The sequence below is a fragment of the Desmodus rotundus genome, chromosome 2 (genome assembly GCF_022682495.2).
Source record: "Desmodus rotundus isolate HL8 chromosome 2, HLdesRot8A.1, whole genome shotgun sequence".
Lineage (NCBI taxonomy): Eukaryota > Metazoa > Chordata > Mammalia > Chiroptera > Phyllostomidae > Desmodus > Desmodus rotundus.
The window spans coordinates 165209018-165234256 of NC_071388.1; the positions used below are offsets into that span (position 1 = coordinate 165209018).

At 40.1% G+C, this 25239-nt stretch overlaps 1 protein-coding gene across 11 annotated transcripts in view; it reads right to left on the reverse strand.

Annotated features, from left to right (window-relative positions):
- Positions 1 to 1090: 1090 nt before the first annotated feature.
- The window catches only part of ZNF385B (zinc finger protein 385B), a 363316-nt gene continuing 339167 nt past the window's right edge, over positions 1091 to 25239 (reverse strand). For 10 of the 11 annotated variants that reach the window (XM_053918816.2, XM_053918813.2, XM_053918815.2 and 7 more), the window contains 5 exons: positions 23111 to 23273; positions 8119 to 8364; positions 6897 to 7075; positions 3971 to 4072; positions 1091 to 2574 (listed from right to left, as the gene is read on the reverse strand). In XM_053918816.2, coding sequence (XP_053774791.1) covers positions 2359 to 2574; positions 3971 to 4072; positions 6897 to 7075; positions 8119 to 8364; positions 23111 to 23273 — 906 coding nt within the window. In that variant the 3' untranslated portion in view covers positions 1091 to 2358. The remainder of the gene's footprint in view (positions 2575 to 3970; positions 4073 to 6896; positions 7076 to 8118; positions 8365 to 23110; positions 23274 to 25239) is intronic. The other variant, XM_053918817.2, reaches the window with a different exon arrangement.

A 25239-nucleotide genomic window follows, 5' to 3' on the forward strand; every position in this document is an offset into this window, starting at 1 on the left:
GGCTGTTTTCAGATTCCACAGAGACCAGAGCTGGACTGTCAGAGCAAGCAACACATTTTTGAACTTTCCCAGTAAGTAGAGAGGGTGGACTGTGGTTTTTCCCATAAGAAATGGCATAAGAAGAGGTATTAGTCCAAATACTGTATATCCCCTCAGGACTGACCCACGCTGCCACCTTGGAATCAGGTGGATGATAAGATATATCTGGTTAGTAATGTTTTATAAATCATTGTTTGAAGCTACTCATGGCTTATTTTTGGAGGCATTCATTTAAATTAATTGTTATTCCTTTATTCTTCCTCCTGAGATGATTTTTTAATATTTTAAACTCTATGAATCTACACAGTAAATTCCTGAGTCTACTTAAATATTGACATTAAACAATTTTTGAGGATTGCAGTTCCTTTAATGGAATAGGTGAGGATACAATAGAAATAAGTAATAATTACCATTGAAATCCATAAAAATAAAAAAAACTTCTGCAAAGTGTTAAACACAACTTCAGAGTATGATGTCCATAAGCCTGCCTAATGGTCCAACCCAGGTTTAGTGTAACTAGTGTTGGTTAGAGTTCAAATTAGTCATATAAAAAAAATCAACCAAATTCTGAATGTCAAACTGAAATCCTAACACAGTTAAGAACAGAACGAGGTGGAAGAAAAGAAGGGTGGGCTGATTACAGAAGGTAAAGGGGGAGGAGTGAAATAAAATTCTACAAAAAAAATTTAAAAGACTGTAATTGCCATGGACATGAATAACAGATGGGTTGGAGCTTCAGAAGACCACAGCAAGTTTTAAAGAATCAGCCCCCAATTTTTGCCAGGCCACTACTGTGATTTTGGGCCACACTCACAATTTTGACCCAATTTCTTTGAGACTCCGAGGGAAAGTGGCAGTAAAGTCTCATCTCATGCAGGTGCCGGGGACGGTAATGAATAAACATGACAAACAAATACACTGCAAATAAGAGCTGAGAATGCTAACTGTGTAAAAAGCAGTCTTTGCATCTGCTGAAGATCTTTCACCAGATGATTTCAAATTGAAGCTGTCTCAGGAGAACATAACTTTGAAAACACAAACAGATTTTTACTTTTTGTACTTTTATTAAAAAGGTACATTTAAAAAAATACACAGACATTTTACCATTTATGGACTGCAGATACAGATGCTCAAAAAGAGTTCACTCTCTTTTGTTGTGTTATGATACCTCTCGCCCCTGACCACAAACGTTCCGGTCTTGTGATGGAAACCCCAGCTTAGAAATGGGGCCCAGGAGCGTGACCTGCAACATAGTCAGTGAACAGAAAGACAAACTGTTCAATTATAAATTTTTTATCTTCTGTACATTATTGCATTAGGGAGCCACAAGATCATGTAGCATCATTACAAATGGAAACAGGTTAAAAACAAAGAAGGTAATTACATAGAAATACATGGATTCATTGTCGTCTTGCAGAATGCACACGAGGTGCAAAAATGTGCAATTTAGGAAGCTCTTTTCTGTTTGTATACATTTGCTTAGCAACTCAAACTGTGAGGCAGCTACAAAATAAGTTAAACAAAAATGGCAAACAGGTAGAAATTATAGCTCTGTAATATGGCTTTCTATTTCATTTAAATATCACCAAATAAAATAGGATATAAAGAAAAATACATTATCTTTTGTTCTCTTAATGAGAACATTCAAAGCTACCTTGCTTCCTAACATTCACACAGCAACTGAAAATGTTGAATTCAGATGAGCGATACAGATCCAGTACCACACAGGATGCAACAGTACTTGGGCGTAGAACAGTGCACGATCCCTGTCAGCAACAGCACACCGACAAGACAAGTTGTGATCCATTGGTCAGATGGTCTCCACAAGCCAGCACTTGTGTTCACCTACTTTTGTTCCACACTAGAAGGGGCCCAGTTGGATTCCAGAGTTATTTACAGTCATGGGAGGAAGACCCTATGTTTCAAGTCTGCCAGGAAAATATTCCACATGGTTTCTAAGCCAGATCACACTCGTGGAAAAATAGAGAATGGTATATGTATATATATATTTTCTGACCAATACATTTGCAAGAAACTGAATATCTCAGATACACAAATTGAATGGGGTAGGATGGGGTGGCGGGGAGGTGGGGGTTAGGGAATAGGGAAGTAAAGCCTGTGCTGCTCAGATTCCTAAATGACAGGAGCGGTTCCTAAAAGCACTCTTGACTCTAGTGATGTGTTACTCTTTGGAGTCGGCTCACATTTTGTGGCTGGGCGGGGGCACTGCAACACAAAATACTTGAACTGCTGAATCCTTTTGGCTTTCCTTCTCGACTTTCCTACTTACTGGCCTCGGCCGACTCGGGGCTTGCAGACTTAGTAGGGAGCAAAGAGGATGGAGGCAGGCGCCGCGCGGATGGGCCCATGTCCGGGCCTCAGGAGAGCAGGCGGTAGGGCCGGGGCCTGGAACAGCGAGGCCGAAGGCCGCTGCGGCAGCGACAGCGCCGAGGACACTGCGGCGGCCGCCAGGGGCGAGGACAGGAAGGCTGGGGCCAGAGGCTTCATCATATCTTTCTGGAATGCGAGTTTTGCCTAAAGGAGGGAGAACACCAGGAAAGGGGTAGGGATATTGTTTTGAATGAGCACCACATTATACGTTTTTATAAGTAAGACACCAACATTAAAAAGTCAAATTTTAAGAATCTTTCAGACATCAAGACATGATTGTTTTCACAAAGCTGGTTTCAAAGGCTGCTGGCGTACCTTTGCTTTGATGTGTGTCCATTTCAACTTTTTTGGGTGGTCTTTGCCCACGGGCACTAGGACACAGGAAGGCCTCTCTGAATAGATCCTAAATCTATTTCATACTGCGACTCAGAAAGCAAACACAAACATCCCCAGAAGGTTTCCTGCCTAGACAACGGAGCTCAATTCGAAATTCTGACTTGTCTTAAACCACAATGTGGCCTTCAAAGAGTTTTTAAAAATTTTTTTGAAGGCTATTCACGACCCTTCCCCTCACTTCTTTTCCAAAAGCCACGTTGGGATAGATGAGTGGGGTTCCTGGAGTTAGGGCCCACAAACAAAGACAGTTTGCACCTCTCTCCCTGGCCACTTAAGCAGTATTCCTTGAAAAACTGCAGTTAACTCAAATTTCTTTCATTGGGAATCACTGTAGGTGGGCTAGCAAATTTCTCTATGTAAAGCAATCCCAGGGTGGAATCCTCCTGTGAAGTAAGAAATGGATTCTTAATTTCTGTTTTGCAATCAGGAAGAGTTTTGCAAGCGTGTTCGCTTAATGCAGGTTACACTGATTTTAGCATCAGATGAAGGTTTTAAAGAAGCTGGAAGGTGAGAAACCTCAGTACCACCTCCAGTTGGCCACTCTCAGCTTGGAACTCACACAGAGTGCCAGGCTGGGTCCCAGGGAGATTATGAAATCCATTCATCATATGACACCTATTGCTGAAGTCCTTGCATATTTTTGCACACAAACTGAAAACTGAGCAGGTGAGACAGGCTGATTACCAACCTGCCTACTAGACCCGGAAGGAGAGCAGCCCATGCATGAACTTTACCTTCTGGGGAGATGGGGGGAGGAGAAGGAAAAGGGAGGGAGGAAGACATTAAATTAATGAGTTTTTGTTTTCTGAAAGCAATCCCTTTCCCCAGGTTCAAAAGTCATTGCATTCCTTGTTCCTGAGCCTTTACTTTTCTTTATATGCTAAAGAAAGCAGTCTCTTCAAAAGGTCCTGGTAAAGGGTATGTTATTATGTATTAAAGAGATTCTGCTTCTTTTCTCTAAGGAAGCTTTCTTCAAGGTGCCCTACAGCAGGGACTAGGCAGTTATTTTAAAACTTCTGTCTACATGGGCTATTTAAGTTCCCAACCTGTCAGAACCAATTAGTCCCGAGGCCCTCCTTACCTACCAACCTGCCCTAGACAGCAAGGCTGCCCCACAAAATAGGAACAGGCCAGGTGAACTTACTGCTAAAATGCTTGGGCTCCGCTGGAGTTTGTTGTACGGGCTGTATTTTGGCTTCAGTGGCTTCCCTGCAACTCGATCCTTATGCCTTCGGCTAGAAATGTGCTGAAAAAAGTTTGATGCGTTAGCTGAATCTAAATGTGAGTTTTATTCCATGTAAAATATATTTCCTAGGTAGAAGTAGCTGAGTTTCACCATGATTTATGAGGCTTTAATACCAGAGGTGGCTGGACCCAGTTCTAGGTACAAGTTCCAAGCAGTGTCCTTACTAGTGGATGAGCCATTGCCCGCCCCTTATTGTTCTCAGTGAGCCAGGTGCCTGATGCCTGACAGACTGTGCCAAGCTGCAGGGAGGAGGAGGACCTCTTTGTGAGCACAGCCCATCATCTCAGAGGCTGAGGCTCAGCTGATTGCTGCAGAGGACCATCCAACTGCCTGGCATCTCAGCCATATGACTGCCCAGTCCAGAGGTGGTGGGAACCCTGGTGGGCACGGTGAGTGGTGCACCTCCACCAGTGAATGCAGTGGTTAGGCCCAGTTGCAGAGAAGCATTCACGGAGGTGGTGAAGGCGCTGCAGACGCCAGGCCAAAGCCCGTAAGGAGGGCAACAGGGAAGCCTCAGAATGCAGCGTGAGTCCAGGGCGTCTCCCGAATTCCCTTGAATGGTAGCAGGGGGAGGTTCTCACACTGAGGGTGTAAAAATCCCTTCCCTCCACCTCTCCAGTACCAGACTGGGGGTGGGACCAAGGGAAGGCACGCACCTGCCCACAGAAGTCAAAATGGAGGCATGGGGATGTGCTAGACCAAAGAGGCCTGTTGGTCTAGCCTGGGGAAGAAAGGGGTTGGCTGGGAGGTGCACCCACCCATAGCACACAAAAGTTTGAGAACTTCATTGGTCATTTTGAGAAAGCACCTGGTCCATCCCACACCCAAGCTAAGATAAACCCAGGAGAACAAAGAAGGCTCTCTCTCTTGCTCGTGGCTTGCTGGCTCTGACCTGCACTTAGATGGTGCACTGGCCTATTCTCTCCATGGGCCACGTGGCTGCTAAGGCCACGTGGCCCATGTTCTCCAGGAGGGAGCCTCTCTTGTTCTTCACCCACCTGATGATACACGGGTCATGTGCACGTGCTCTCCACCCCAGGAGTATGTGACCTTGGGGCCCTAGCAACTGCATGGCCCATGGCTGCATGTAGTCCACATGCAGACCCGGGGGGGAGGGGCGCTGAAATGGTCAGCAGCAAGGAACGAGCTAAGCTTTCTGGATGACTACTTAGCAGCCACCTGTGGGATCCAAAGGATGGTGCTTTAAAATGGAGCGGGAAACCTGGGCACTGCCTTTTGTTTGGTCTTCCTGAGGATGGTTGGACTTTGTCTTGGTTTTGCGAAAGAGATGAGCTTTAAGATGGGGAATCTGTAATTTTCCAGATTGTGCAGCATCTGGGTAAAACCTCTTTCCTTTCTCAACATTGACAGCCTCACAGGTTTGGCTTTTGTGGCAGCAGGCAGACAAACCCCCTTTTTTGCTCGGTAATAGTGTCAGTAAAATCACCCTGCTCTCTAAGTTAAGGTTTGCCCCCACTCAATTGTAATGCCTCTCTCCCTTTCCTCTTTCTCTATAGCTCTTATCCGACTTTGCCTGGTATTACCACTCTGACTGTTGAGTCTGTCTCACTAACCAGGCTTTGGGTCTTTGGAAGGCCAGCTGAGCATCTCGCTTATCTTCCAGAAGTTCCTGCTTGACTCTAAGCTCCAGGTGACTGCTGTACTCATCTGTCTCTACTACTGAGTCTTGAATTTGACATAGAGTAATAAGGTGTGTGCAAGTTCTCAGTATAGACTTTTTCTTCCACAGAGCACCTGTATTTTGAATGTTGTATGCACCCTGTAAAGGTGAGGATGAAAAAAAGGGGCCATATACTAATACTGACAAGTCCAGGGGGAGGCCTTACAAACTCAGAGACCTAACCACATAGAACGATCTGAATTAAAAATTCCCAACTAAAAGAGAGCCATGGCAGGTAGCCATGTCATAGCCCAGTATCTTCCCGGACAAAGTCAGTCTTTACCTTAACTGAGCCTGTCTATTGCCTTTTTGCATCTATCATAACATACCTTTGAGGTGTCTGGGTAATTTCCTTTTTCCACGCCCCTCACGGCAACTCACTCACCAGAGCAGAGACCACAAAACCCCTCAGTGTTACTGTTATCACGTTGCTTATTAACTATCCTATACCCACAGTGTAAAAGAAGTATGTGTCTGTTCATTTTAGTTTTTATCCAATTCCAGAGAGTCTTCCCCCTTTTGCTTTCTCCTGCCTCCCTAATCCATCACCAATGGATTTCATGTAACCCCCTCATGCCTCCTGCTTTGATTGTAACGTATAAAATTAGGTGTAAAACTGCCACTGTCTGGAGCATTTTCTCAATCTGATGAGATTTTGCTTCCTGGCAGTTGTTGTCAGTTTGGCTCAAAGAAACTCATATAAATTCTTACAGGTTTGGATGTTTCTTACGCTGACTAAAATAAGTAAATTTAACTGTGAGCACAGTGACAATCATTACTGTATTTTGCCGTGTATAATGCATGCTTTTTTGCCCAAATTTTTGAGGGAAAAATAAGGATGCGCATTACACATGGGTAGCACCAGAAATACCTTGTATCTGTCCTTGTGTTTGTTATATATTATTTCTTGTACCATAATATGTCCAAAAGTAAATGCTAAAATTCCTTTATAATACAAAAACCAAGTATCTAAATATAAATAAAAAATTAAATTAAAAAATGAAAACAAAAGATATTTTTTCCTGAAAGTTTGTCCAAAAACATGGGTGTGCAGTATACACAGCAAAATACAGTATATAGATTATGAAATACAGTTAAGTAGTGACCCCCCCAAACAGTGGCTATTAACTCATAATACATTACCTGTTTGAGTTGAATTTCTGAATTAACATGAACATCACAGATTTCACAATGAAATGTCTTGTTCTGTAGTCCTGAACCCTTACTGCCATTATGCATCTTTAATCTTGATCCAGGTCTAGGATAGGACTTAATTGGACCAGCCCCATTACGAGCTTCGACCATGGTCTTGTGTTTAGACCCTAAAACAGAAGGAGACATGTATTAAATGGCCATTTAAGAACTACATGAAGCTCTTTGTTTTCTTATTCTTGAGAAGTATTTTCAGGCTGAATTTCCCAATGCTTTTATTTTTAATATCATTTTAATTCTTATTATACACTTAACAGATTTTCACTGTAAAAAATGGGAAAACAAGAGTATAGAATAAAAAATATAGAAAATAGAGAGAAGCATGAGAAAATAAAGATTATTGATATTTTCAAAGCCCAGACGTAATCAAAATGATCATTTTAGTGCATTTCTTTTTAGGTTCATTTTTAGTATATAAAAAAGTAAGTATAGTCCAGTGTTACCCCAATAAATTCAATAAAAAGAAAGAAGTAAATACGGTCAATAATATTGTGAGAAGTTTGCACGGTGAAAGATGATTATTAGAGTTAGTGGGGTGACCACATTGTAAGGTTTAAAAATGTCCAATCTATATATTGTATACTTGAAACTAATATAACTAATATAATATTACATCCCAATTACACTTAAATTGAAAAAATCAGCATACAAATACATATAATTTTTCAAAATAGGGATCATGCTAATTAAAAATTCTGAAAATTTCACATATCAAATTGTATCCACACTTTCTTTGAATTACGTTTTAATGACTGAGTAATATAATCTATAATATAGAGTTCCTATAATTTAGTCAACATCCCCTACTGAAGGACGTTTAGGTTGCTTCCATTTTTTTCTCTTGTCAGTGTATTACAGCGAACATTGTACACAGATATTTGTCTTCATCCCTGTCACTTCTTTACAGTGAGTTTTGGAAAGTATTAGACACTTTTGAGGAAATGAAGAACAGAACAAGTTTTATCTCCAACCTGCTTTTGACTTGCTGTTTGTAAAGTCATTACGATCACACTTTTTTCCAAATTATACCTTTGAATCATGAAAGTAGAGAAGACGTTGAACAAACCTAACGTTTGAACACCTAATGGTGTTTTGATGAGAAAAGCTGGATCTCGTTATAAACATTATTTAAATCCCAACCATAACGGCTAACCTGTGTTGTGTGCCTCTAGCTGTGACAGGGAGTTCACAGCCACTTTGCATAGAGAACAATAAAGCAATTTTTTGGCTTTTTCTTCTTCTGATTCAGAAAGAGTACCAGGAGCTCCATTTGTGCTCTTGGAGGGAGAGGTGTCTGCTGCCGGTGGCAGGGTCGTTGTGCCAGGTTTGAGGAGAAATGAGCCGCCTTCAGAGCTTGACGGCTGACTGGAACTGTTGACTTTTAGCTTCCCTTTGTCTTCTAAGAAAGACACAGAGATACGGGATTAAAGCCTCACACCCTATAAACACAGATACATTGACATAAAGGATTAAATCTAAGAGTTTGATTTCTGTTTTGGTTTTCGCCATCCCAGAGTTTGGTGCACTGAATCAGACTGAAAGTCAGTTTCCGGATCAGGTCACCCCACAGTCAGGACGACTTCCTATCAAACACCCTTGAGTTGTAAATTTTGCTCCGGGGAAGACTTTAATCTATAGAGAAAACCAGCGACCCTGCCCTTTGATTACATGATGTGACAGGAACATGCAGTAAGTCATTAGGCAATGGGCGTTTCATTCAACTACTCGTGTTTTAATTAGGACATGAATATGAAGTTAAAATTCAATCTTTAGACCAAGTTATAAATTGTAAGTTTGGGGTGTGCGATAGAGAGGGAGGGAAGAAACATGGTTTACTTGGGTTATGATTAAGTTAAGTTATTGTTGTTCTTTGAATTGCAATGAAATTTATCCAAAATACAGGATGCAAAGTTTCCATAACACTTATCAGTTACTGCCACTTAAAGTTATAAATTTTAAATAATGACATGAACCATAAGCACAATATGAGGACTGGCCGAATAATTTACAGACATCTTGGCATTTTGATCATGGAGCTGCGAAATGCTTAAAATCCTCAGGGCTCGGGGCAGGCCACATGAGGGGCCGGAGTGACTGTAACTCTTCAGGGGTCATTTGCTATTCAACACAGGCTCTGTTCAGTGGCCCCTTTGGGAAAGAGACTGGAACTTCTTAGGCAACAGCAAAATCCATCAGAGGTGTAATCCGACTGGAGCTGGTGCTCTTAGGAAATGTCTGTAGGTATGCTAATAAACTCTCATTAAGAGAGAAGGGGAATTAAAACCGAAAATTTATTTGTCCATTGACCTAGCTAATTTGGAACTGTGTACTATGGGCCTGGATGACCAAGGGCGCAGGCACGGCTAAAGGAAAAGCACCATGTGAGTGTGTCTCGTCTGCACACCAGGTGGACCAAAGCATCATACACATCAAAAATAAGACGAGTCCTATTTCTATTTAAGTGAGGGATCAGCAGCTGCCTTCCATTCCTTTTTCTGCATTGGAACTATCTAGGTCAGGGATTCTACAGATGGATTCCAGGTTTGGGTGGTATTTAGAACAAGTGAATGTTCAGTTCCCCTTTTATCCTTAGGTTCCACAATATTCCTTTCCAGCAACTTTATTAACACTTCAGAATCCCATGAAGTATGATGGAAAACGTCTTAGATGTTTACTAAACTGACTTCAATAGTAGGAGAGTAGAGAATAAAATTGTCCTTCCTAAATGGTAATAGTGAGTAAATCAGATTGAAGATCATTTCAGGCCTGGAACGTTCTCATCTATAAGAATCCCTGATTAAACTGGAAATCTTATAGATACACAAAGTGAAATTATTCAGTAATTAATATTTGCCCTTATGGGATTACCGTTTCTTGTGGTGGAAACCTAAGTCCCTGTACAACGAAACCTTTCCTTCAGTCACTTCACAGAAAACTTCATATAAATTTGACCTAAAGGCTCTGACCTGTTTCAGTCATTTACTCACTCATTTTCTCTCCTTTCCATATCATTATTTTAATGTCCATTATACTGATCTCCTTCACCTATTCCTGCATTTATGAAGAATTTTACAATTTACAAGGTGCTACGACTTACATTATCACCTCCCACAACAAACTTGTGAAATAGGTAAGACTGAAAACAACTATTCCTATGTTAAAGATGGGGAAACTAAGGCTCATCAAGATTAAACACTGTCCCACAGGTTAGCAGGTGGCACAAAGGAGCATGGTATTTCCTCTAGCTGTTCACCGATGGTAGTGTATTAATCTGCTTGCACAGAGGGAGGACTTCATATTGCATTAATGTTATGAAAGGCATACAATAGTCACCCAGAAATGTAAAAAAGCTGTGCTTTGTTTTAAAAATACAGCTTTTAAAATACAGTTTTAAAGCATATTTTCCTTAAATGAAAATGTATATCCTAGTCAATAATCATCTGATTCAGGTAACACTGAGGAGATGAACAAAATTGCCTCCTTTTCTCTGCATCCCTATTTCTTTTGGAAAATGTAAACATTTCCTTTTCATATCTCTTTTTGAAAAGAGATCATTTATTCATTAATAATGCATATTAACAATATGCAAGTTGCTGGCAATGTGCTAGATGTTGAAGAAAATAGTAAATAAAGTAGGTATAGGCTTTAAGAAAGTAACAGATTAGCGTGGGAATGAGACAGTCATCCAGAGAACTCTAATTTTAATGATGGAAACTGGTAAGAGGCGCGAGAGCACAGGGTGGGAAATGCATCTGGCTGGGTAAAAGGAGACATTTGCCACAAAGAAAGCGGCATTTTGGCTGGATTTTGAAGGTCAGATTTAGATAAGTGTAGAACGGGGTGCGAAGGAGTGGGAAGTGATGGGTATGCGTGGAAACGTGAGGAAATGCTTAGGGGTTAGAAAGCTTGAGGTTTGCATGGCGAATACCTGGCAGTTGAGCGTCGATACTGGCAACAGGAGTAATGGGAGCCATGAAGATGGATTGCATCAGAAGGCAGAGAATGCCTTAAAATTATTATAATAGGTACTAAGGGTAGCCATTTCTGGTTTAAAAAAATATTAAGACGTAGGGTGTATGTAGCATTTATATAATCTAACATTTAGATAAATTATGTTTTAGTTTTTATCCCTTCGATAGGCCAGAGTCTTTAGGGATAAATTTTAATAATTAGGGATAAATTTTTTTGACTTTGGAAATGTGTAAATGGATCCATCATATTCAGTGCGTTCTGCAATTAGATTGACATTAGGTAGTCAATACGACAGATCCTACAATCAAGAAAGCCACTTAGACAATAATATGTTAAATTGTAGTGTTCTTTCTGCGTGTGTAAACTCATAAGCTTCAAAATCTAAATTTGTTATTACTCATTTTAATTGCTTGATATTTTTATCAAAATCCATTATATTATTTCTTTCTTTATTGGCATTTTAAAGGCTTATGTTGTGTATTAGAAAGTTTAATTAACGTGCTGTTTCCTTCTGTTTCTTTTAGTAAAGATGCATGCCATCCAGAACTTCTGGTTAACCTAAATTCCACTTTCAAGTATCCCCTCACCTCATGTTAATTAGCAGGGCTTCTCACTGTCTGGGTTATTTCCTCAATTACTCAAACACCTTTTTTAAGGTTTCATCCTACAGGATTTGGAAGCAAAATTTGCTTAGCTACATCAGAATTGCCCTTTGCAACAGATATTCATAATTTATGCAGTCGAGTGAACTTAGTTCTTCATAGTAGCTTTCTTGGGAGGTTCCATGTTAATTTACTTGTTTTCCAAAGCTCTAAACATTTTGAAAACGTCTTTTTTGGGGGGAAGTATTTTCATATCCAGTTGGTAATCCACATGAAGGAAATGTCTTCAGTATTTTTTACTCCAGAAACTTTACTCAAATTGACCTCCCTATTCCTCAGAGTTAGCACTACATGGCTCACATACAGCCTCAGAGGATTAACACAGAAGATGAAAAGAACATGCCAGAAGTCCTGAAGTATCACACATTCGGCCAATCCGGTGCTGGTGGGCCCTTCACATCCAACGCCACGTTGTCATGCCTCACGCTGAATTCCAGAAAGTCAGAGTCTTCAAGCATGGTTGATCACCGTGAGTCCTGCTAACTCCTGATTAACTACCTTTAGATCCAATTTTCATATTTTGGCTTTTAGTCTAATCCTGGAAGCAGTGAAAATTATCTTTAAATTAAAATGACTCTCCATTGAATCAGAATCTGTATGTCCTTACCTTAAAGAAACAAAGAAGCTTATTTACTTTAAATAACTTCGGACCTGTGACTAACTTCCTAAGTTTGGAACAGGTCCCGAACCATAATTTCCTGCCAGGCTACAGTCCTGACTTAAGATATCCCCGCTCTTCCCATTTGAAAGCCTATGTCAGTCGGGTTCTGGCCACTGGGATACACCCTGCAGTGATTTTGTGGTCCGGTGATAAGGCCTCCTTGTCTGAGGTCTGCATGACAACTGCCTCCTTGTCCCTTGTGGCACTTTGTCGGGGGGCAGAAGCTGTCGGATCAAACAGTGGCACTTCCAGACAGCTCCTGTTGGAAGCTGGCAGGCTACGCTCTGTACCCACAAGCTGGCACTGATAGGAGTGAGCGTGTCACTTTTCGAAGGGAGCACAAAAGAGGCTTGTTTGCTTGAGTTTGAATCCAATGAGCAGCTTTCTCCTGTTTTGTGTAGTTTTCCAGCCATTTGACTTGTAAAATAGAGAAGTCATATTTCAATTTCTCCAGGTTGAAAAATTGCCCCTTTTTTGATCTGTCACTAAGAAATGTGAAAGTTATTTCTGAGGAGCTTTATTATGGAAAATGGAATAACTAACTCATGTCTCTCAAATCAAGTCCCTCAGGGAGTACGTCCAGTAACAATTCAAAAGCCAGCAATAAGATTAAAACTGAATTTTCTAGGTGGAATGAGGAGCGGTTTTTCCCCCCCTCAATGAATGGCACTTTACAAAGGAAACATAGATTCATAAGGTACAAGGAAAACATTTGAATTTTGCTCCTCCCACCTTCCTCTCTAGGTGAAGAGTTTAGGGTTTATCTTTGATGCTCCAGGCAGAGTGAATACACTCTGATAATGGAAAGGTCAGTCTGAACAATATTGAGTAAACTGAGTGTTTCATTTAAAACATGCATTTTTATTTAATACAGAAAATACAAATAACTTACTGTTAGCAAAGGAGCTGATTGCCTCAGGCTGTTCCAGGGAGCTAGGTATCCGCTCTCACTTGTTATGGACCTAACTGGGTGCTGCCAGGCCTAAGAAGACTGGGCCAGGCTACCAGGCGACAGAAAGTTGCCAATCATTTAAAAATATATTGCTAAAAGCTATTCATACTTTTACATTTTCAATCTAGCATTTGTGCCTAAATTCAATCTGCCGCTTTATTACCAAGTTGTCAAAGACAGCTTTATATTGATATTGATATTTTATATTTATAGGTTGCAGGAGAAAGTGTGCTGACTGTAGAAAGTGGTATTAATTTAATTTAAGAGGCCTGGTTAAGAGGTTAAGAGGTTCTTTCCCATCCTGTATGTGGCCGGAGATATATAAACCCCATCAAGTCATTAGAAGCAGCTATTATGCAAATAGCACGCAGAGAACAGGGAAAAACACGACAACCCTAACCCTGTCACACTAAACAGAAGTATTTGACCTGGGGTCTGTTGACTCCAAAGCGACCCATGAGTTTATGGGATTCATGAACTTGAATGTCAAATGTATCTTTATTTTCATTTATTTCCAATTGAAATTTAGCATTTCTTTTCATTAGAAATGAAGGCAACAAACCATAGCAGTCTTAGCAGTACCTGTAACTCTGTCACCAATGGAAATCACATACTCTCACTGGAAAGCTTAAAACACTGTTTCTGCTCACTGCCCCTTCAAAATTAGGGTAGATATTAGACCTGTTGCTAGATTTTAATTAGGGCACTATATTAATTATTGTCTATATTGCCATATCATAATAAGAAATTAAAACCTGTATTTCAATATAATTGGTTTTCTTTGCAAAACTATACATTTTATTTTATTTCAAAGCATTCTTCTGAGACTGGGCTTCACTAGTTGGCCATAACAAGAGGTTAAGAACCTCTGTAACTTACGCCTATCAATTCGTTCTGCCTTCATCTTTGTCCTTAGCCATCATTTCAACCTCGTTCTTACCAATCAATATCCTAAATTCCCTCCCAGGTCCCCAAGTGTCCTTTCATTCCTCCAGTTACTTAAACAGGACAGTCTCTCACATGTCAGCTCCTAGGGAGTACTGGTCCCCCTGATGAGAAACCTCTTTCCCTCCACCCCCAAACCACGGTCCTTGTTTGCCTGGCTGAGTTCCTCTCACCCACCAGTGTCCCTTGTCCCTTTCTTTCCCCTCATCAAGCTTGTCATCATGTGTCTAGCATCTGCCCTTCCAGACATGCTTTCACGAGGGCAAGGCTAGGTCTGCCCGACTTACTGACACGAACCAGTGCCCAGCACGAGGCTGGGCGTGCAGCGGCAGCTCAGTAAGTGTATGCGTATGCAAATTCACACACGAGTGTGCCATTTTTAAGGGTTTGACTCAATATGTTTTGTAGCTGTATGATTTAATGTATTACATGCATTTTTCATGTTGTTACTTTTATTTACTTTAAAGCTGCATGATACTCTATTGGATGAAAGTACTTTAAATAATTTCCCTGGTACTGATCATCTTGTTTACAGTTTTTATTAATACAAATAACACTACAATGGACATCTTCATGCAAAACATTTTATTTTTCTTGCTTTGCATTTAGGATTATTTTCTTCGTATTAATTAACTGATCTGATGGAAGGAACTTTTGTTTTGTTCTTAATTTATTATATGACATTGCTTTCCAAAAGAGTTCTCTCAATTTGAAATGCTTTAATATAAACAGAATACCTACTCATGATTTTTTGAAGTATTTTTTAAAACTTTTGCTACATATTAATGATTATATCTTATGGATTAGTAGAAGGATTGGGTAAAATGTTGGTTTAAAAGAGTAAAATAAATAACTTTTCCTAAGTTCAGAATATGGTACACTCATTTTCACATTGAGTAAAAATATTTTATTTGTTAATAGAGAACTAAGAACAAAGACATTGTACTTGCAAAGACAAATAATTTTAACTTAGACATGCACTTTGCTAGTTAAATGGGCAAAAATCATCATAAGACTCTGACAGAAGTTCAAATATTGGGAAACAAGAAATAAAAATTGTACACTAAGAAAAATTTTTGCAAGAAGCTAGGAATAAAATACATGGACTGACGAACTTCTCCTACTTACTGACAAAATGCTTGCAGGAACTTGTCAGGTGGGGGCGTATTTCTCATCCTGATTACACCCTCCGCCCTGCTCCTTCCATCTCAGGAGCCCACCCTGGCTTCAGGATGGCAGCTCCTCCACACAAAGCACCCAGTTTTCTCCCTCAGCAAATGGAGATGTGTTAAATTGTCCCTTCTTTGCCTTCATTTTTTTAAAAAAGATTTTATTTATTTATTGTTAGAGAGAGGGGAAGGGAGGGAGAAAGAGAGGGAGAGAAACATTGATGTGAGAGAGACATCGATCAGTTGCTTGCCTCTCGCACACCCTCAGCTGGGGACCTGACCTGTAACCCAGGTATGTGCCCTGACTGGGAATCAAACTGGCAACATTTTAGTTCACCGGCTGGCACTCAATCCACTGAGCCACACCAGCCAGGACAGTCTTTTATTACTGTAGCTGGATGTGTAGCAGATTGTCGACCTGTGGGGTGGGGCATCTATCTTATTGAACACTAAGAAAAAAGAGCTACCTAGTGTCTTTTTGCCTTGTCCCTATTCTAGGGAGGGCCCAGAGCCTCCCCCATTTAATTCTACTTGGGGCTGTTAATTTAATACATGCTAACCATATGCCTGCTGTGCACAGGATGAAGTATTAGGGGCTGCAGGGAACAAAATGGGTGTGAGACACATTAACCAGTGGAAGAACGAGTGAAACGACATTTCCTCCACTACACAGAAACGTGAGGAAGACCAAGAGTGTCCTTCTGTGTCTTTAAACGTCCCACCGGGAGAGCCAGACTTACTGAGCCGTAAAGCCCTGCAATGAAAACAAGTGCAGTGAGAGCCAGGAGGTGATGAGGAAAGCACACGAAGAGGAAGGAAACTGCTGATTGTGGTTGCGTGATGGCAGCAGGGCACGAAAGGATCATAGAGTCAAGGCACGGGCAGGGTCTGGCAATTTCTTTGAGCAAATGGTTGCTCTTCATGGTTGCCATTTATTGAGCGTCTGCTAAGTGGTAGGCACTGATCCAGGCACAGTTGTTACTTCATCAGGCCTGACGACAAACCTGGGAGGTAAGTGTTTGTTCTCCAATTTTATAGATGGGGAAATGGAGGGGCAGTGCCTGTGAGTTGGTCGAGGTTGTATGGTCAGTGAGAGGTGGAGCTAATCGACTTCAAGCTCATGTTCTTTTTATTGTTATGCAGGCAAAGTAGGTAAATTGCATTCAAGAATCTCACCCTGGTTAATATTATATATCCATACTCAAAACAAATCAACACCTTCATTTAAAACAAAACCAGTTGTAAAACAGGGTATGGAAAAGGATAACATGCTTTTCTGAGACATCAGACTTCTAGAAGTATCACCTAGTGAAAAATCATCTCAAACAGCCTTCAAAAAGCATGTGCAGTGAAGTCCATGAGCCTTCACCCCGAGCCGCATGTCATGGCAGTGAGTCTGAGGGACTGCCCCGGCGAGACTCTGGCCTTGAAACTCCTTCCTAGCTGCGGGGTTCGGAGCCATTATTTCCCCTCTTTAAGTTTCACTTTCTAGCAGCCGTCAGAGGATTTGCAGAGCCATTACATAAGATAGTATACATAAAACATGTAGCACATTAGTGTCAGGCACATGATGATCCAGTTACACATTAATTATGATTAGTACTGTTGTTAAAATTACATTTTGCATGTAAGTCTAAAAGCTTGGATCTGTTTTTCTAGAATATGCTATACTAGGTGCAGCAGAATGGAAGACGAGAGCTGACCACCTCTACTGATAGCAGCAAGAAGAGACAGCTGAAATCAGATACCACAAGAAGACAAAAAAAAAAAATCCAAAAAACCAATTACATCAATAATCGGCATTTTTATTATGCTTTACATCTGCAAAGCTCTTTCACAATTATTTCATTCATTCCATCCAACATGGGATGTGTGATGTGGGGAGGGCACTGTTCATACTTCACAGATGAGAAAAGAGAGGCTCAGAGAATTTAATGCCCTCTGTGGAGGCACAGCCAGTCCAAAGAGCAAAGGGTAACACAGTCTAGACGGGCCATCCGATACAGTAGCCATGTGTGGCTACTGAAAATTAGACATTCAGTTCCTCAGCAGCACAAGCCGCATTTCATGTGCTGAACAGCTATGCATGGCTGATGGCACTCGTGCTGGATGGCACAGATAATAGGCCCTTTTTATCACCACAGAATGTTTAGTTGGATAGTGCTGTCTATAGAAACGAGAGCACCAAGCCATTACTGCGTGTCCACATGTCCACAACAGTAAACCTGATCTTCAGTGAAAGGAGTCAGAGAGGATGAAGATACTATGGAAATGTTTCTATAAAAAAACACTTGAAGCTTTATACTACAAAGCTAAATTAGTGTGGCACTGGACTATAAGCATAATCAGAATCGGGCTGAGAAGACCCCAAAGCACCTACTGCCAGTACCCTGCACACGGATGATACAAATGTTTACTGAGTAATTCTGTTTGATCATCTGCCTGTTTCAGAGAAGTATGTCATTGTAACAGAATTCTTCCTGAAACAAATAGGTGAAATGTCATAAAAATGTAAGTAATAACCTTTGGTAAAATCTCAAGGTTATTCATGGTTACGCACTTACAAAATTATTCAATGTGCATACAAAGGTTTTTTATATTCCAATACCTTTAAGTGCAGAAAAGTTTTTAATGGTGATATAAGTCTCAAGGAGATATCCAAGATTTTGCTTGGTAGAACGGTTTATAACATATTGCTAGTAAATAGTAAGTTAATAGATCCTCGGTAAATCCTAAGTCCGTCTTAACTTTTGGTTCACATTCTTAGAGCAACAGTGGGTAATTGCTTCTAGAAGTGGAAAACCTAACAATAAATGCTCTGTATTATTTGGAAGCCAAAAAAAAAAGAAAAAAGAAAAAAGAAAAAGGCTCTAAGTTTCTGAAGTTAGTTTCCAAAGTATGACAAACAACTACCTACCTAAAACTCTTCAGCCTTGCCTGGCAGGTTGCTGTGTCACATTCAAGGTACATGGGCAAAGATGGAGGCAGTTTCGTTTTTCAAATTGACTTTGAAAGTCTTAATGACATATGTACATTTCATAAAAATATGAGCCTTAGTATAATGGTCTGTTCTCATTAGACAGATGGGACTCAATTTATGTTCTACATGATTGTACCCCAGAATTTCAGGCTTAAGATGTCTGTCATAAATATAGTTAATCCATTATTTTATGAAGGATACTAAATCTCAGCCTCCTGGACTTGGATACATGTATGCCAGATTTACGATGGCGTTTGTCTATAAATGACAGGTGCTGCCAAAGCAGAAAACTATCATTTTTTCCTACTCAACAGCACAAGGCCCTGCTGCTGGAGAAGGAAGCGGGGGGGAGACGAAGACCTTGTTTGCTAATCGACGGAGTCCTGCGGCCGCCAGCGGAAATGAGAAGTTGTCATTTGGAAAACCTGGCCCCATTTGTAACAACACATAAAAACTGTGAAACACACAGGGGAACCCATAAAAATGACGAGGCGAGGGTCTGCATTTATATCCTTGGCAGAAAAACCCTTCGACAAAATTGAAAATGCTCTTTCATAAGGCAACAGGGTGATCATAAAAAGCTGAACTTGCAGCCTTTCCAGGCAAATCATACTCATCAGCTAGTTGATAACTGCTCAGGGGTCACACCTAGGAGATTGCCACCATGCGAATGGACCGCCTACTGAAAACCAAAGTGAGCTGTTTGAAGGAATCCTATTTTCTTTCCTTCCTTCTCGAGTCTTTTTTGACACTGTCATCTCACAGTTCATGGTGTGGTCACAGGTAGGGGATAAATAAAACAATCTCCATGTCCCCTGTGGGAATATTTGAGATGGAACAATGCAAAATGCTACTGAAAATTTGGACAGTGTTCAGGACAACTCAACTGGACCGACCCTTCAGAAGGCGGTTCACAGCTCGATGCCCCTCCCAGTGTGGTTGACCTCTACCTCAGTCAGTGTGTTTGGCTTAGACACAGGAAGCCCACAGTTGTCAAGCTGGAGCTTTGAGAACATTGATCATTTACCTGAAATGAGTGTTTTCATTCAAACTTGCCCTTGAAAAGATCTGTAACGTCTAAAGCTTGGCTCTATTAGGTTAAATGCTATAGACAACATACTGTGTAGGAACTAAAGCTTATCAATAAAATGAAGCCCCAGTGGTCTTTCAGTGGGATAGTTCCTACTGAAAATATCAAGAGTCACCAAGCAATTAAAAGTAACATATGGTCTTACTCACTAATTCTCTAAAAAGGGGTTTAGTGGTCTGACTTTGCCCATTGGGATACTTGTATTTCTTCCCCCAAGTCCGAGAGAGAAGTTTGGAAGTGATGGGAATAGTGGGATATGCATAACAAGAAGCCCTGAGTTCTTGCCCTGACTCTACTGGGATATGAATTGTGAACCTCACACAGGCCATTTAACCTTTCCAAGGCTCCAGGTTCTTCATTGTTATCATAGTTTTGGGAGCAGCTTCAAGGTGATAACCATTATTTTTCTTTGTAGTCCAAATATCCAACACAATTAAAAAAAACACACTATGTTGGAAGTGCTTTGAGGGCAATAAAATATCCTTCTGTTCCCTGTTGTACCCCAGCATCTGGTAAATATACCAAGACACTATGAGGTCTGTCTGGAAAAAGTGCAGCTATTGTTGATATAATGGGAATGGTTTGCACAAGATGGATGTAACCTGGCAGCCAAGGAGAGTGGACTGGAATGCACATGTGTGAACAGTGATGATTTCACTGTACTAGTCAGTGGGGGCGGTAGACACCATTGAGTGAGCATGTATACTGTGTGGCTGTCGCATTCAAAATGACTGAGTGAATAGAGTAACGAATCTGCATCATACATTGCATTAAGCTTGAAAATTCCTCTGTGGAAACTATTCAGATGATTCAGAAGGCTGCAACTATGGGCAACTGGTGATTGGAAGCTTCATCACAACATGCCCACTCATGCACCATGTCTCTTGCAGAGTTTTTTTGTAAAACATCAAATCACCCAGGTGATCAAGACCCTACAGCCCAGATTTGGTAACCTGCGACTTCTGCCTTTTCCAAAAGCTAAAATCACCTTTGAAAGGGAAGAGATTTGAGACCACCAATGAGATTCAGGAAAATACGATGGGGCAGCTAATGGCAATTGGGAGAACTGTGTGGGTCCCAAGGTGCCTACTTTGAAGGGGTCTGAGGCATCATTGTCGTATGCATAATGTTTCTTGTATCTTCTTCAATAAATGTCTCTTTTTCATAGTACATGCTGTATACCTTCTGGACAGACCTCCTATACTACTCATTATAGGGATATACATTTGTTGAGTGAATAAATGGGTATAAGGTTTCTTGTATGAAATAATGAAAGATCAATACTAACTCCAGCCCTATTAGTTTCAGTGTTGTCGAGAGGGTCATACAAAAACATACATGTGACTGGGTTTTATAAACAGATCAAATTTAAGGTGTTTCTGTTGTTACAGTTCAAGTAGAACTGTAACACTGGTTCTATCACTTTCCCCTTAATTGCATTTATAAAAATATCTGTAGCATTTTAAATAATTCCATCAGCTTTCATTTGTTTACATAGCAACTGATTAAATCTGTTTACCTCTAAAGAGCTTTATATATTTTGAAGAACTAGAAATGTGTTTTCCCCCCTCTTGATATCTAGTTATTTTTAAAAAACATCTACCGCTAAAGACTAGACATATGGACCATTAGATTGACTATGACAATATTTTATCATTAGTTTGATTATCACAATATTTTATTATTTTCAAGAAATAAGGTTTTTCAAAGACTCTGTTTTTTTTTTTTTTTTTGAACCTATTATGAGAGGTTAAATGCTGTCACCAACCCCCGCCACCCAACAAAACAAAACCCATTCCATTTGGGGTAGGGGGCATATTATCATAGGGAGGTGTGCTGTCCTACGGCATGATGACACTTGAACTCCAGGGAGAAATTTGGGTAAAGTGTCTGGCCAGTATGTTCTCACCATCTTTCTAAAGATGCCTAATGCTTGCTGTGTTTTGACCCTAATTCTCCCAAAGCACATTTCTTCTCCCTCCTACCATGTTTTGAACTCCCGTTAGTGCATCATTAAAAGTTGGGACAGATCCTAGGAGACCAGAAAGCCATTTCTTTGGATTTTAGATTTAATTCTACACCAACTTCTAAAAAGTGAATGGGACAGCTATTCTTACTAAACTGCCTTTAACGAAACATGTTTTCTTACTAGTGAAGTTTGTAATTCAGAAAATAGAATCTTTGACAGAGTATTGTGTCACAGAGGCAGCAACAAACTGTAAAAAACAAAATCGGACAGGAAGTCAGGAGATGATGGCTCCTGTTCTCCCAAACAGTGGGTAACCGGCGGCAAATCACTGTCACAACGGGGACCTCCACTCAGTTGGCTGTTTTGTAAACTGGAGATAATATTTGACCCTACCATCTGATATATTGGGGTTGAAAACTAATTAAATAATATACATGGAAGGCTTTGTTCTTTAAAAAGGGAGAAACATGATATAATAATGCAGTATTTATTATCTATTTATTAGATAACATGATTTAGTGATTCTACAACATAAAGAACAAATAATCTTTATTACCAAATGTGGGTTAGCTAACTCGTTCTAGGCTGCAGAGCTTCTGGAATCAGCATTTATGGGGCCTAATTGATTGTGGTCCCTTCCTACCCAGTCTCTTTGTCTGAGGAGGCTTTTCGGAAACTTCCTCTTACAGTAATGGATTTATTCTTCTCCAAAGGCCCTAGGCAGCCACAGGAAAGTACTCTGTAGTCATTTCCTCAAAATTTACAGTGACTTAAAGAGCAGAAGAAAATCAGAAGAGAAGTATTTGCATGTGTGTTTCCAACAACAGAGAGGTCCCTAACGAGACAGTCAAACACAGAGAGGGGTGTGTTCTCTCAGTCCCCTTTAAACAGCCACAGTCCTCAACTAGTCTCCGAAACAGGATGACTCAGCCACCTTGGGCCCTGAGGGGCAGATGTGAGTGTGTGACAGCCTATTAAATAACCAATTTCATGCTGTACATGCTAGACAAATGATGTTTTCCCCTTCTCTCTGAATCATCTTGAGCTGACTCAGAAAAACTGATGATCACTGGGACTGTGAAATATGGACTCTCCTGAGAAGGGACTCCCACTAGTAGCCCCCTTCCAATTACGTAAAGTTCTCCTGTTAGTTACTTCACTACTTTGTGGATATGTCCCTTAAAATCCTCACATTCGTTTGTAATTCTGAGGGGAGCTCTACAAAGATCTTCAAAAACCAAAATCTTTTATTATTGAACCCATTTTCAGATTCATTTAATAATGCCACTCTCTCAGAAAACTTCACCGTTTTACTCCCCCATTCCCCTTCACTGTGGTAAACGAATATAAAAACATGTATTAGTGGATAAATTGAAGAATTCCTTCACTGAAAAAGTATAGAGTAAAAACCAAACATAAAATGAATAGAAAGGAATAATAAAGTCAGTATCTTAGATCCATTTCTTGATTTTTGTCTAAACACACTGACTGAGTAGGCCATATATACATATATATATATTTACATACACATATATACTTGAATGTATATATTTCACAACATGGAATGGTAACATATCACATGTTTAGATTCCGTGCATACACATAATGTCCTGTGAAGGAAACATGTTAATATTATAGAAACAAACCATGGAGAAAACATGCAACGGCTGAGTGGAGGAGAACCGGGCTGGGGCAAGGGACCAGGAGGAACACAAAAGATGTAAAGAACAAAAAGTGTCATTGACCTGATTTGTCAGAGCTGTTGCCTGAGATTGGAGTGATGGAGCAGCTGGTATTAGCCTTTGCGCTGTCCTTGGAAGAAACCATTTTGGGTTTGTTTTTCGTTGCCTCTAGAGCTTTGACCTTCTTGGCATGTTTACTTCCTTTGTAGTGGGCCTCGGCCTGGCTCTACAAAGGAGAACAAATCAGGCTCATTTTTTTGCTACTTACAAACACCACAATGGATGATCATGCAGGAAAAAATACATTCAATCATAGGCAACACAAACATTTACCACTCAGCACTTAACTACGTTTGGCACTTAATGAAGTGGTAGAGCAGTAGCTAAGAGGCTTTTGCGTACTGAAACCTTCTCTATAACACAGGGGACCTGTGTCTTTGAAAACCGGAGGACAACACGGCCAGGGAGAAACTGTGACGAAGGTAAGCTTTGTCATCCATGCCTTCCACCACTGTCTGTTGAGGTTACTTTTCACACGTTTGGCTGGCAGCAAGCTGCTTTGGGTGCCCTACCCAGGCATGCCCTTCCACCACCATTTTGTTTCCTCCTTTGGATAAAAACCCGTCTGCCCTGAATCTACTTTCTTCTGGACTCTGCTCTGAAAGCAAGTGACGTAACAAAGCAACTTGCTAGTGAGTGAAGATGGCACTACGTTTTGGAGTCATCTACGTGTGTTTCATGCAACATTTCAATGATTCCAGTTCTAACAATGGATGACATAAGCCACAAAGAGGGTAGGGACAATCTTTGTTTCTGATCTTAGATGGGATTCTGAAGTCACAGCAGTTATTGTTACATTCATTTGTACATGAAGCATGGGTGGAACTGTGACTTCAATACTATATCAAAAGGAAGAAAAGAGATCAAGACAAGTGACTCCTTAAAACCTTTAAAAGACAAAATCAAATTACAGCAGAACAAGAAAACATTTAGTCAATTTCTTGACATGGAAAATTCCCCTCTGACTAAAGAACAACGATTTTATTTTTTTGGCATCAAGTACTAATGCACATACTAATAAAAGAATATGTATATTCACTTTGATTTCATTTTGAATAAACCCTGAAAATATAAACATCCATTTGATGAAAAAACACTAAACATACCTTATATGGCATATTAGGTTACTTATAAAAGTGAAATGGATAAAACTATCAAATGAGTTTTTATTAGAAGATTTCTGAATTATTGTTTTATATCCGTTTTCCCTATAAAACTGTATGTGTTTGAAGATGATTATACCACTGCTTTCATTCACTTTCCTCGGCAAGCAGAATAGAGGTGGCGTGTGTGTGTGTGTGTGTGTGTGTGTGTTTGAGTAGGTAGGTAGTAGGTAGGTAGAAGCGACAATGCACAGAATGAGCCAGGTTATAATTCTGTTTCAACAAAAGATATGTAAGTGATTTTCCTAGCATATAACCCTGATCCCTCAAGGTCAATGAACTTGTATGACTGTACACGGTCCCTAACTTCCTGAATGTCTCTTCGTAAGTATTGATTTAGATCATCATTGACTTATTGCTCTTAGTTGGTTTGCTCAGGGACTTCTCATTATGTACCCTGTTGAGTTGGGAAAAAACCTCAAGGGAGGAGGAAAGTGTAATATTATTTTAAGTCTTATTTATTACCAATGAAGAATGGTTAAATGTAGCTAATTAGCTGGGTTGATACAAATTAAGAAAATATACAAATAAAAATTTAAAAATTGATAATGTGAAGTTAAAATAATAATGATGACTAATATTACTAAATCTTTGCCAAGCATAGTTCTAAATGCATTACATGTATTAGCTCACGTAATCCTCCTAATAGCTTGTAAGGCAGGATTATCAGTCAGCATTTTACAAATAAAAACTGGGCACAGAAATGTTAAATAATTTATCGCAAGTCACACAGGTAGGTGAAGAAGCCATTTTCCAGATTGAAATGTTTAGCTGTATTATCCCTATTTAACTATACACCCACATACTATATGCATATACACTCACACTAATGAAACATTATGGTTTTATTAGGAGTGAAAAATTACACAAAAAGAAAGCACACTGTTTTAATGACTGAATGAAAAATTATATTTTCACAGAAGTTTCTATGAGTAGGGAATATCTGTTTAATTTATGGGAAATAAACTG